The sequence below is a fragment of the Belonocnema kinseyi genome, chromosome 2 (assembly GCF_010883055.1).
Source record: "Belonocnema kinseyi isolate 2016_QV_RU_SX_M_011 chromosome 2, B_treatae_v1, whole genome shotgun sequence".
NCBI lineage: Eukaryota > Metazoa > Arthropoda > Insecta > Hymenoptera > Cynipidae > Belonocnema > Belonocnema kinseyi.
The window spans coordinates 75,405,784-75,420,888 of NC_046658.1; the positions used below are offsets into that span (position 1 = coordinate 75,405,784).

At 32.5% G+C, this 15,105-nt stretch overlaps 1 protein-coding gene across 2 annotated transcripts in view; it reads left to right on the top strand.

Annotated features, from left to right (window-relative positions):
- Positions 1-14,618, top strand: part of LOC117167063 — a 39,785-nt gene extending 25,167 nt beyond the window's left edge. For both annotated transcript variants that reach the window (XM_033351657.1, XM_033351658.1), the window contains exons 3-4: positions 9,170-9,247; positions 11,790-14,618. In XM_033351657.1, coding sequence (XP_033207548.1) covers positions 9,170-9,247; positions 11,790-12,743 — 1,032 coding nt within the window. In that variant the 3' untranslated portion in view covers positions 12,744-14,618. The remainder of the gene's footprint in view (positions 1-9,169; positions 9,248-11,789) is intronic.
- Positions 14,619-15,105: the final 487 nt, after the last annotated feature.

Consider the following 15,105-nt stretch of genomic DNA (forward strand, 5'->3'; position numbering starts at 1 on the left):
TTATATTAGGCTTCTAATATTATATTTACAAAATTTTTTAAAGTTTATTATAGAGAACATCCATCAGTTACGTAAATACGACTTTTTGAAAATCCTCTCGTCTTTTATTGCAAGGATTTGTAAGATTTTTAAGACCGCCCTCCTTTTTATGTAAGACAAGCAAATTTTCACTCAATATACAAAAAATATATGAAAAATAGATCAAAAATATATCGATTGTTTTCACTGTAAAAAATATTTCACAGAATTTCAAAAGATTTGAATGATTTACAGTGATTTAAAACTATTTCAATAGATTTCACAAGATTCTAAGGTATTTTAAAGGACTATAAATAGTTCAGGCTACTCGTACAAAAAAAGTTCTTTTCTCCGTATAAAGTAGGTAATGCGCATTTTTTTTGCGAAAACGATTTATCAAGGAATCCTGATAAGAATTCCGAGTTTTCCTAAATTAACACCCGTGCATCCCGGAGATATATTTTTTTAAATGTTCAAAAATTGTTTTTGCGTAGACTAGCCCGCCCCATTGTACTTTAGAGCAAAATGTTCAACACCAAAATAAAACTAGAAGAAATTCTGAAAAAGTTGAAGAAAAGAAAGTTCCTATCGACAGTAGGTGCCGCGTTATGTTCCCTCAGAGAACTTGGATTAAAAAAAAGGGGAAGGAACGCAATTCTGTAGCTTATATCTGTACTTTGGAACCTGTTAATTTTACAAAAAAATGTTCAAAGCTTCAATTAGAGTAGCCGCAATTTCGAGTAAATTAAAACAATTGAATGATCTAGCCCCAATAGGTCATAAGTTATGGTCTCCCAAAGTTGACTACTTTTGACCATTTTTCAGTGCAAATAACTCGTTGTATAGCAGGAAATTACGCGTAAATCTAAGAAAAATATAGTTATCAAAGATCAACAGTTATGACTTTAAAAAAAAACAGAATTTTTTTATTATTTTGTGCTATTGCTATAGGTTGTAAAAGTACAAGATGTATGGACTAAAAGCATTTTGAAAAATAACAAAAAATTTGACGATTCCAAAAGACTAGGAGAGGTTTCAAAGATTTCAAATCCCAATTTTTCAAAGGGATTTTACAAAATTTCAAGACACGTCAAGGATTTCTGTCAAATTGCGAAAAATGCTATTATTCAACCCAGCTAGGTTGCAAAGGATTTTAAGAGATACAGAATACATTTCAGAAGATTTCAAGGTATTTCAGAAATTTTGCAAAGATATGCAAACATTTTAACGGATTTTAGGAGATTTAAATAGGTTTAGACGATTTCACAAGATTTCAAAGGATTTTAAGAGAATTCAACAGATTCCAAAGTATATCCACAGACGTTAAAGGATTTCATAAGGGATTTCAAAGGATTTTAAGAGAATTCAACAGATTCCAAAGTATATCCACAGACGTTGAAGGATTTCATAAGGGATTTGAAACGATTTAAAGGGATTTTGATAATTTCACGGGATTTCAAAGGATTTTGAAATATTCATATATCAAGGATTTTCATCATTTTTAGAGGGCCTTAAGGGCTCATTGATAATTGCATAGGATTTCAAAAGATTTTAACGGATTTCGAGGAATTTTAGTGGCTTTTTAAAGATTATATATATTGGGATTACAAGTTATTACTTGTTGCAAGGGTGTTCATAGTTCTGCATTATGATAAGGTATTTTTATGGTATTTTGAAAGATTCAAAGGATTTTTGCAGTTTTTAAAACGCCTTCCGGAATTTCCAAGACGCTCAAACATTTTCAAGCACTTTAAAGAGATTAAGTACGATAATTACGGAATTTCAAGTTAGTTGATAAAACTTTTTAAAGACTACGAGATTTTAAAGATTATCTACGATATTCACGGAATTCAAAGGATTTCCAAGAATTTTTACTTGATTAGAAAGATTTGAAGTGATGTATAACATTTTCAAAGGAATTCACGCGATTTTAAAAGATTGCAAAGATTTCCTGCGATTCCACAAAATTTCGTGAAATGTGTACACTAACTGTCAAGAATGATTGTTCAACACCTTGATTGCATATTTATTGGACGTACGTAGCGATTCTCATATGATATTTTTTTCAAAACATTTAAGTATCTACTAAAAACGCAGATAAAAAGTATCAAAGTTTGACCATTTTTCAGTTGTAACCCATATTTGTCGAAATATTCACAATAATTAAAATTTTAGAGATGCATTGAAGCGCTATAAATTTATTGAATATTTATTCGTATACTAGTCTTTCGCAGCTTTATCTAAAAGTGCATATTAAAATAATAATTGACATTAAATGCGTTTTCTCACATCTCGAGATATTTCCGCATTGCTGGTTCATATTTTCTGCTTGAATATGTTTTATATTAAATTATAATGAAGAAGTCCTGCGGGACTCTTTCAGTCCGAGTCTGGGAAAATGCGGCGCGTCGAGTGAAGAAGTAACGGCAAGATTGGCAAGTGGACATGCACTCAAGAGTCGTAAAGTCAAATCCCACACAGATGGTGGTCATGGTGGTCATGATGGTTCAAGATCCCATCCACGCCTATGTGATTGCATTAGAAACGAGGATTTGCGAATCTTTCCAGTGCGGAATTTACTAGCTCGTAAAAGCATATAGAACAAGATTCTCCACGCTGTAAAACACATTTCGGAATCATATCGCCTTGATAAGTACTTAGATCGTTTAATAATTGTGGGAAAGCCTGCGTTAGGTTTACATTTCGAATAATTAAAGAGTATGGCTCTTAGTGTGGGATTATCAGCCAGTTTGCATATTTTTGTGTCATCTATGACACATGATGAATTTAAGAAGCTCTTTGCCTACGGTGATTGCTAGAGAGATTGATCAGTGACCTGGGTCAGAGCGCTTTTGCGGTACAAACGTGTTGCTTATTAATTATAATTAAAAAGAGGCATAAATGAAGTTTATACATCCTTTTTTATACCTCCTCCTGCATTCCCCTTCATCACTTTTTTAATATATACTCCTTGATCCCTGGCAGCACAATAAAAACTCTGGGATTCAATTTTGTTGCTGCTAGTTTCAAGATGGGGTTCCATTTCGCTCGAAGTTGGGATACGATTCTATTGTCGTTGGTTTTTGCCGCTAAAGTGTAAAAACAAATTAGCAGTATGTGACGTTTCGTAGCCTAAGTCCGAGGAAAAAGATACATTGCGTAGTGGTACCATTCACACTACTAATAATAGCTTTTGTTGTAGGTATATGGTACCCTGAAAGTGGCGCTAGATTCACATTTTGTTTTTACTGCGAGTATAACGAGGCTAAAATCGAGTGAGTTTCGCTTATCCCGAAAGAGATTATTTGCTTATTAACTCACAGCATTAACAATTATGATAAACTAAATTATACATAATTTGTATGAAAATGTTCAACATACTTTAGCGTAATCTCGTGAAATCTGTGAAAATCTTTGCAATCATTTGAAATCTCGTAAAGTTAAATTTTTTTTTATAAATCTCTTAGAATTTTTTAATCGTGTGAAAATCCTTTGAAATTCTGAATTCCGTGGATATCGTACATAATTTATTTTAAAAATCTTTACAAATCTGTGAAAATCTCATTAACTCCCTTCAAATCATCGAAAGCTGATTAAAATCCCCTGTCATCTTTAAGAACACAACCACACAAACCAAAATTTCTGCAACCCAAGCTGAATCGTTTTAGAGGTATACTTTGAGGCATACGTAATTTTTTGAGGTCGCTGAATCAGAACGTGGGGTCAGTTTGACCCCATTAGGTCAGGATGAAGGTTAATTGAATGTAAACATGAAAAAAACGATGGAATCGGAGAAACCCATTGGATCGGAGGTAACCATTGTATTGGAGAAAACCTTTACTTTCAGACGTATTTGGAGTCGCTGAATCCGAATTCGGGGTCAGTTTGACCCCATGAGGTCAGGTTCAAGATCAAATGAAGGTCAAACTGAAGAAGACCATTTGACCGAAGAAACCCTCTACCATCAGATGTTTTTGGGGTCGGTAAACCTGATTCCGGCACCATTTTAACCCCAGCAGCTTAGGATGAAGGTTATTCTAAGGTAAAAATTGAGAAAATCATGGAATTGTCAATTGATCTTGATCCTGACATAATGGGTCACTCTGATCCCGGATTTGATTTTAGCTACTCCAAAAACGGCTGAGAGTAGAGGTTTTTTCCGATCCAATGGTTTTCGTCATTTCTGCCTGCACTTGACCTTGATCACATGGGGTCAAACCGATCCGATGGATGAATGGGTTCCTCTGATTCAATGCTTTTATCAATTTTGACCTTCAATTGACTTTGATACTGGCCTGGTGTAGTGAATCTGAATTCGGATGCCATAACACTTTTAAAAATTGATTTACATCCTTGAAAGTTCGTAAATAATTTCGAAATCTTACGAGATCTCTTGATATCTTGAAAATCCTTTCAAACTTAATTGGAATCTTTAAAAAATCAAAAATCGTATGAATCTTTTTGTATCGCTTGAAATCACTTTTAATACATTAAATTTCATTTAAATCTTTAAATGATATTAAAAATCCTGGAAATCTCTAAAAAAAACCTTAATAATATCCTGAAATCCTTAGGATACCGTAAGATCTGTTGATATATTACGAAATCCTCCAAAATCCGTAGATGTACTTTGAAATATTATTAATCTTCTTCAAATCTATGAAATCCCGGGGAAGCATCGAAGCACCTTTAAATCGCTTAAAATCCGTTAAAATCTCTTGATATGTTTCCAATTCTTTTGGAATATCCTGAATTCTTTTGAAATTGTGTGAAATCTCTTTAAATTTCTTTGAATACACGGAAATCGTTTTTTATTTCTTAAAATCCTTTAATTCTTTAAAAGTCATTTAAAGACTGTAAAGCGTCTCATGATCCTTATGATTTGTTTCAAATATATACGCTAAAACTTTTGTAACCCTTTGAAATCTTTTAAAATACTTTGAGATCCCGTAAAACCTATAAAAAGCTTCAGAAGTCCTGTGAAATCATCGAAACCCCTTTAAATCTTGAAAAATCCATTAAAATACCTTAAAATCCTTTTAATATCTAAAAACTCTTTTGAAACCCTTAAGGGATCTCTTTATATTCCTTCAAATTTTCGAAATATCAATAAAATTCCTACATATTCTTCAAAATTCGTGAAAATACTTCGGTATCACTTGAAATCCTTAAAGATCCTTTGAAATTCCGTGAGTTATTTTGAAATACTTTGAAATCTTTTAAAATCACTTTAAATCTGGGGAAAATTTTCTGAATCCATAAAATCCCTCAAAATCTTTCGATATCTCTTGAAATCCTTTAAAATACGTTAAAATATCTGTAAATCTGATTAAACTTCTTGAAGCGTGCCTTAACATCTTGAAAATCCCTAAAAAAATTGAGATTCTCTCTGGAATTGTACTAGGTAATTTCTTCAAACCATTGAAATCTTAAAAAATCATTTATAATTTGTCAAACCAATCGTAATCCTTTGGAATCATTTTTATATTTTTTAATTCTCTGAAATACAGTCGATAATGGATTAAAATTTACCTGGATTGAATTCTTTCGAAAACTGACGCCGCGTCGGGGGTATGGATAAGGGAAACTGGGGGGGGGGGGCTGTGCGGTGTTTACTCAGGCGCGGCAAACCAGAGAGAATCAGGAGAGAGACCAAATAATTCCGTATCTCTTAAAATCTCGTTTAGGGTGACATTAATGGATATATTTTCGATACATTAAGTAAGGGATATAAAATCTTACAGAAGAAGGATACAGTGTTTTGAGAATTTTAAAGTATCCATAAATTGGATGGGTGAGGGGGTTGAATATTTCGAAAATTATCCTTATGTAATTAATGAATGTTTATTAATTCAACGCGGAACATTTTTTTGAATTCTCAAGATCTTAGAAGTTGAACGGTAACCCGTTTCTGCGTTCCGCGCACTTTACTTTTGTGTTTGTCACTGTTGAGTTAGTAACTCTTTTCGTTCATTCTTTCACTATTCTCTCTGTATCGACCTTTTATTTAACCTTTTTTTCGATCACAATATTATTAATTATTGCAAAATAATTTATACATAATTTTTATAGAAATTTTCAATATACATTAGTGTAATTATACTGCACCAGACGCGGTAAATTTTTCTATGTTTCACGGTAAAAACTACCTAAAAATGTTACCACTGCAATTCGTTCTTATTGACAAATAATGATGTCAATCTTTTTAAATATCAAAATAAGCCAACGTGAAGTCTATTTTTGATTGCTTAAAATCGTAAAAGTTGAACAGCTCTTTTGTCCATGGTCTGTGGGTTAACCCGTTTCTGCGTTCCGCACTCTACTTTTGTGTCCGCCCCTCCTGGTTTAGTAATTGTATTAGTTCGTCCTTTCACTATTCTCCCAGTCTCGATCTTAAATTTGCTTATTCAATTACAAGATTAATGATTACAGCAAATTAATTAATGCATAATTTGTATGGAGATTCTCAATATACTTTACTGTAATTATAAAAAAAACAGGCTCGGTCAATTTTACCATGTTTCACGGTAAAATTGCTAAAAAAATGTTATCATTTCAATTCACTTTTATCAAAAAATAATGACGCTACTCTAAATTTATATCGAGATAAGCCATAGCAGAACAAATTTTTGAATTCATAAAATCGCAAACTTTGAGCTGTTCTTTCTCTGTGCGATAACCTGGTACTGCGTTCCGGGTTTTTACTTTTGTGTCCGCCTCTCTGGGATTAGTATTTCCGTTCGTTTATTCTTAATTCACTATAATCCCTATCTTGACATTATATTCGCTTATTCAATCACAAGATTAATAATGATTGCAATTTAATTTATATATAATCTTTACCGACATTTTCAATATATTTTAGTGCAATTACACAAAATCAGACTCGGTAAACTTTCCCATGTTTCACGGAAAAAAATACCAAAATAATGTTATTATTTCAATTCGTTTTTATTGGAAAATAAAGATGCAGATCTCAATTTAATATCGTGACAAGCCAACGGGGAACATATTTTCGAATTTTTAAGATCGTGGAAGTTAAACATTTCTATTGTACATCGACTGTGCTCGACCTTTTATTTGCTTATCTAATCATATGATTAATGATTATTGCAAATTAAGGGGTTATATACAGTTAGAATTTTCAAAAAATCGATTTAAATTTTTTTTTTTTAATGTACATAAATTTAAGAATACACACAGAAAATTTCATATCGTTCCGGTGAATATTTTCGAAGTTACACGCAAATTTGAAAAGGCTCAATGCTCATTCATATGCCGAAAAAGAAGATGAGCAGCGCGTGAACATTTCCGATCTCAGAGCGCGTGAGAGCACTCGCGATGGAAGAATGGCCGGCAGACAACATCAGCTCGAGTTATTAGAAGCTGCCGAAGCGGCGGAGGTTGTATTATATGGTCCTGGAATAGATGACTCCATGTAAGTTAAAAAAAAATTTTATCCTATGTAAAGTGCTTTTCAAACTTTAAACGCGTTTTTCTCAAAATGGTGTTTTCAAAGTCGATGACCAACATTACCCGAAAACGGCTAAACCGATTCGTCTCAAATTTCAACACGAGCTTCTTAAATATATTTTCAGTAATTAATCGAAGATTTTTTCTCACCGACAAATATTTTTTTTTATAAACAATTTAAGGCCGAAATTTTTGTCAAAAATATTTTTTTTTTTTGAGAAACCGCCATTTTGTCAAAAAAATTTATTTTGCTTATTCCTTTGATTAGTTACTAGATTTAACATTACTTTAACGAAATCTGTTTGGTTTTTTAATTTCAGATGATCCAGTTCAGAGATATAGTGGTCACCGCAAAACGTTTTTTTTGAGAGGAACTCCCGGAGATCAGCTGTAGCTCCTTTACAAATAAATATTTTACTAATACTAAGTCTTAAAATACAGTTAAAAGATACCATAATATGTGTACAAATTTTTAGATCAATAAATTAAAAAGTTTTCTCAGAAAAAATTCTGGAAAATTCGCTTTTTTCGGCCTTCTAACTGTATATAACCCCTTAATCTCTACTTAATTTTTAAGGACATTTTCAATGTACTTTAGTGTAATTATACCAACCAATGCTCGGTTAATTTTTCATGTTTCACAGTCAAAACTGCCGAAAAAATATTATCATTGCAATTAGTTTTAATCAAAAAATAATGAGGCTAATATAAATTTTATATCGAGATAAGTCATCGCCGAACACATTTATGAATTCATAAAATCGTAAAAGTTGAACTGTTTTTTTTCTGTGCGATAACCCGGTACTGCGTTCCGCACTTCAGTTTTGTGTTCGTCTCTCTTGGATTAGTATTTCCGTTCGTTCATAATTTCACTATTTTCTCTGACTAACATAGCTCTTGAAGTTCTTGAAGTTCTGACTCGACTTTGCTTAATCAACCACAAGATTAATAATTATTGCAAATTAATTTATATATAATATGTATATAAATTTTCAATCTACTTTAGTGTAATTATACCAAACCAAATTCGGTAAATTTTCCCATGTTTCACGGTAAAAACTGCCCAAAAAATGTTATCACTGCAATTTATTTTTATTAAAAAATGATGATTCTAAACTAAATTTAATATCGAGATAGGCCATCGCTGAACACATTTTTGAATTCTTAAGATCGTAGAAGTTGAACGGCTCTTTTGTACATGGCCTGTGCGATAACCCGGTACTGCGTTCCGCACTTTACTTTTGTGTCCATCTCTCTCGGATTAGTAATTCCGTTCGTCCATTCTTTCACTATTCTCTCTACCTCGACCTTTTATTTCTCATCTCAAGCAGTATTCTGCCCCTCTCTTGACTGAAACTCACTGCAACCTGGTACACCGTTCGTAATCACTGACTAAATAGGTTTTAATAGCAACTCGCTCTCGCAACCGAATCTCATCATTCTTATACAGTGACAGGTGAAGAGAGTCTAGAATTTTTTCCTATCGTACAATTTCATTCCTGAGAACATTCGAAGGCACCTAACATACATATATGAATAAGTGGAATTTTAACAATCGAAAATTACTCTCAAGTAGGATATATATTTAAGTAGGTCTATTAATCTCTTTTCATTGGTGATAAATTATGTTACAGATTTAATTACACGGTATTTAAGAAGTCAATTTGAATTTTTTCAGATGAATCAGCTCTGCAGAGTCTGTGGCGAACCGGCGGCCGGCTTCCATTTTGGTGCTTTCACTTGTGAGGGATGCAAGGTAAGAATTATTTTTTCCCACAAATTTCAGACAATGGGGTGAGGTAAAAAAACGAGGTTTAACATAACTTTCTGGCCGCCATTCTTAACCGATATTAGATTTTTTTAAAAAATACTATTATTTTTAAAGAGGTTCGTGAAAGCCGATTGTTGAATTTTTGTTTGCTTAAATATTTATGTTAATGCAAATATCGAAAGAAATGTATAAATTTCTTTGTTGTTCAATTTTCTTTTTCAGCTTTCTTGGAAAATTTTTTCTATAACCCACAACGCTTCCATTTGATGCACGTAAATGTAAGAAAGATAGAAAATGTATTGATTTGTAAACTTATTATTATTAACAAGTAGATTTACAAATAGACAATATTATGGATTGTTCGTTTTTAAAGTTCATCTTAGCATTAAAACGAGTTGCTTTCATCGGCGAGGTGATAGCTGATGATGAAAATTTGTCATCCGAAATTATTTTGTTAAATAAATAAATTAAGTAAACAAATTCACAGTGCATATAAGCAATTATAAAAGTAAAAGTATATTTGTCTCTTTATTCAACTCAAATTATGGTGCCAGTGATGTTTAGTAAAGCTGGCATTCGATATTGTTCCTTAATTTGATAAAATAAATATATAAAAAAATGTAAAGTATCGGCATTTATAAGGAGAATGAAATAATTTTTTCTTCTAAATCTCTTAACTTTATGTTGGCAGCAATGTTTACCAATGAAAATTTGTTCTTCGATATTGTTTCTTAATCTTACAAATAAATTATATATAAACAAATACACAGTATTTAAATTTATAAGGAGAAGGAAGTTGATTTTTGATTTTTAATGCTCCTTAAATTGTGCTGCCAGTGATGTTTAGTAATAAAGGTTTTTTTATTTGATATTTGTTAATTTTATGAACACAATATATAATAAAATTGACAGTCAAAGCTTTGCAACTTACTGTTTTTAAATTATATTGTTTGTTACGTTTAGCGAGGAAGATTTATCATCTGATATTATCGGTTTATTCTCCATCGAGACGACCCAGAATCTCTCGAGCTCCGTACTTCAGGGTGAACACTCAGGCAGAAATTAAAACATTTCCGTGTCTATTTATTAAACTATTACATATTTAACAAAAAAAAATTATATTTTACATAAAAAATGATACTCAAAAAGTACATGGTCAATAGAAGAATTAGTAATAGAATTTAAAGACAATAAGGAAAAATCTTCTGTCAATAAATAAATAATGAATTTTAATTACTAAACGTCACTGGCAATATAATGTGAGGAAAATTGAGAGGAACACAATTTATTCTGCTTATAAATACCGATATACTGTGCATTTGTTTATGAAAATGAAAGAAAATATCTAATGACAAATTTTGATTACTAAACATGACTGGAAACATAATTTAGGAAAATAAAGATAAAAAAGCTATTTTTTCTCCTTGTGAATGCCGGGACAAGTTAACAAATTTGCTATCTTCCACACATCCACGTTCGTTGGGTGACAGCAAACACACTCAATTAAAAAAAAACTGTTAAAAAAATTTAATTAAGGTTTACCATACAGTCGTAAGAAAATTTCGTCATCTTTAAGTAATTATATGCAAACATATACTTTTTTCAAAAAGCGCCCTACCGATTATTTTTACCTTAAAATGTTGAGTTACGCCGTGTAAAGGTTTATCCACAAATTACGTACGGTGTTTTTCTGAGATTTTACACCCCTCCTCTCCTATATAAAATACCGTAAAATTTTCTCTGACGAACTCTCCTCTCCCCAAAATATTACTAACATAAGATGTTATAAACTTAGAGAATGAACATACATAAAAATTTTGTTATTTAAATAAATGTGCAACCAAAAGGGGAATCATAAAATTTGCAGTGGAAAATTAACTTTATTCTCCAAACACAACTTCCAGCTTTTTAACTGAATATGATCAAAGTATTCAAAATGAAATTTAATCTTGATTGAAACTATTATTATTGAGTCTATAAACAATCATAATTCCTATTCACTTGTGGCAGACTTCACAGGCTTTCGCTTATTGAACAGATTTTGTGTTTAAACATTTTGATTATAAATTATTTGTATCTGATAATGAAACGATCTATTTCTTATCTAAAAGTGATAATATTCCAGTTAAAAATTCGGGTTTTACAACAAATTAATCTTCTTGATTAAAAACTTATATTTTTCATTAAAAAATCAACTATAAATTAGACATTCATCATTCCTGTTGAAAATGCAATACTTACAGTTGAACAGATTCAACTTCTGCTAAATTTACCTTCAAGTTTAAAATCTTTGCATCTATTATTTTTAATTGTAAAATTTTTTGTCACGTAAAATCTTCCAATCCCTTCCCCTCGATCATAGAAAATAGTATATAATGAGTTTCCCTCCTCCAAAATCGTTTTACCTGATTTGTGAATAACCCTTCAGGGGTATACAATATTGTATGTATTCTTTAATGGTCGTAATTCTGAAGGATAACAAACCACAATTTTCTAAAACCAAAAAAATTTCAATTTTTTCTTGCAGTCCTTCTTCGGTCGAACGTACAACAACCTAGGCAGCATATCCGAGTGCAAAAATGGAGGAGTTTGTGTGATAAACAAGAAAAACCGTACAGCATGCAAAGCCTGCAGATTACGAAAATGTCTGATGGTAGGAATGTCCAAATCAGGCTCACGATATGGTCGTCGCTCGAATTGGTTCAAGATCCACTGCCTCCTCCAGGAACAGACTCACCAGACCCTAACTCGTCTCAAGGATCGAAAATCTCCTTACGAAAAGCCCTTCTCTTCTCTTGATGCAGCGAACAATAACACCAACACCAGTGCCTCCAACAACATCCCCACCGTAAACAGTTTCCAAGAAAGGATACAAAAACGAGAAGAGGGGACCATACGTTCTCAAGATATACCAGTATTGAGGACACCAGAGATCCCCAGACCTCAGGAGATGCTAAGGCCACCAGATATTGGAAGACCTCATGAGCTTCTCAGGCCCGAAGCTGCTAGGTTTCCATTGTGGCGAGGACCTCCTTTCTTCCACCCAGCCCTCAACCACATGCAGTTGTTGAACACACCCTTCTTCCCATTTCAACAACGCTTCATAGTGCCTTATGTGAACCAAGTTGGTACCCCCCAAGCTGCCACCAGCTTATCCAGCTCCTCCAGTGAGAGCATCAGTCCAAGGACAACACCTTCACCTAGGAATGAGACACATAACGAAAATCAAGATAGTAATCATAGGGATAATTGCGACACTAGCAGACCACCAGAAATTTCCTATGATAAAAGTGTTGCTTTTCTTAGGTCCCTTGGTCCAGAACAGGATGAACCTATTGATCTGAGTGTGAAAAATCAGCCGAAGGATGCGGAAGCGTATCTTGGCCTTAGCGAAGAAGAAAGGTCTTCGGGAAGTGAGGATAACGAGATGGAGCTGGAAGCAGAAACAGGACCACCTCTTGATCTGACTCGAAAGACATGACCTTGGCGAGATGACGAACCTCGACTGTAGCCGAGGCGTCGAATTTTGCGTAATAGTGCTTGATATCACTTAACGAACCTTGGAAGCCTTTCTTTGATATCCTTTTAAAAATCGTTTAGAGACCTTTTTAAATTCTGATTTAGCAGCCGTCTTTATCATTCTTTGAAGTGCCTAAGCATTCAATGCTAAATTGAAAGACACTTCTTTCAATTTTCAATCTTTCAATTTTTCAAATGAGAACGCAAGGTTCAAGATTAGAACTTGGGTTTTTTGTGCCTTATAGTGACTAGCGATTACTCAAGTGCCTTATTGTCGTGCCGAAGAAGCGGAAATGCGAGGGATATCGTGCTTCTGCAGAAAGGTGACGAGAAGTGGAAAAGGACGATTTTACAATCGCCAATTCAATCGATGAAAATTGCTCAAGCCTTCAAGTAGCTAACCAGGTGCGTGTAAGATGGTCTTTAAGAGATCGACTTGATATCCTTGCAAAATTACGACGAACGATTATGCTGATTGCTAAGCACAAAAATAACGTCGCGTGCAGTTTTGAATGGTGCCTTAAGCTCGTACCACAGTGCCAGTAAGACAATGTGATTCTTTTGTGATCACCGGTCGTGAGTCAAAAATGTTGAGTTTTAAGAAAAATATTAAATCGTGTAAGTGTACAAAAATTTCTAGAGCCCTCGAACATATTGTAAATATAATGCAGAATGCTGACGCGAATGTCGGCGAATTACGAGGCCAGTTTTTATTTTACAATTTCGTCCATTTTCATGTTTTAGTGAGTTGACTACAAACGCTCAATGGAGGTCGAGGTTTGTAAACTTAGTAAATTACCTTGCTTGGTAATCAAGTTGCAACAAATTGTATTTTGTTATCCTCTGCTTGCTTATTCAGATTTGATTATTTTTTACTAAAAAAATGGGAGTAAGAAACGTTGCAAGTAATTGGCGAAGTGGGGTAACAGTCAGGAGGGCAACTATGTTTAAAGTAAACTCAGCTTGGCAACTCGAAGACTTCTTTGGCTGTAAAGTGCTGCCTCTAGCGGAGTCCACTGGAACAATCTTTGAGCTGCCACGCTGTTTACATTAGCCGCAGTTACCCTGCTGATTGGTAGCTCACTTCGCCCTTTAGAAACGTTTTTAACTCCCAGTTTTTTCTGTGACGTCTTTGTACGAAAGATGAAGATTTTTTCTATTTTAAACATGATATAATAATATTGTCAGGGAAAAATTAAAATTATAGGTAAAGCTTTATAAGAAATTGGATCTAGAAGAATTGTTTTGAAATGTGCATCTGATTTTTACGATCAATTTCTAAAAATTGTTTTTTTTTTTTTATATTATCGACCATCGCTCATTCTGTATTAAATAAGATTGAAATTGGCTGTAAGTAAATTCAATTTTTCTCTGAGAGAAGATTATGTAACATTATCGAAAAATATAGTTATGAATTTTCATGATAAAAAATTGCTTAAATTGAAAATAGTTTCGGCAGAGAATGAATCAAGTACATTCTATTTGTGAAGTAATTATGCAGAAATCAAACTAGTCTTATTTTGGCATTTTTATTGGATCGCAAGTAAGCGCTATAAATTAAAAAATGCATATTTAAATCTTCTTATATTTATACCATCGCCCTTTTTATGTACTTAAACGAAAAATTAAATTATTTTCTATTGCCTAATGAGATTGACAATAGTTAAAATCCAAATTTAATTTCTGACTTTTGGCATGTGTTCTGGAAAGTGGTATAAAATAAAATATTTAAATTACATTTTTAATGCCTTTAGTCTAACAAAAATCCATTGTAATTAGTGAATGTGAATCTTCAATTCTTACTTTACAAATAAAACTACTCACTGACAAAGGAAAACATAATTTTAAAAATGATAAGCAATTTAAATGTCAATTAACTGTTATTCGATTAAATATGTATGAGAGGTTAACCAGAAATCAGGTACAATATTTTGGAATATATGATGGAATTTACCGTGAACTAATTTATTTTTTCGTTTAATTGACTGGAAATTCAAATTAATTGACTTTAATGCAGTTGAATACATTTCAGATTAACTTTTATATCAGTGGAGTTCATTTTGAAAATAGTTTTATTCGATTCAAAATAGTTTGAACTTAGTTTCAATTCAATTTAAATTCTGAACATAGTTTAATTTAATTTTAATTAATTTAATTAATAAATTGAATTTAATTGAAATTAATTGAATTTAGTTGAATTAAAAAATTGATCTCTGTTTAATTTATTTGAGTTTATTTGAGTTTATTTGAATCTACAAAGTTGTGTTGATTAGTCATTTTAATTCACATTAATTCACTTGCATTCACTTCAATGCAGTTGAATA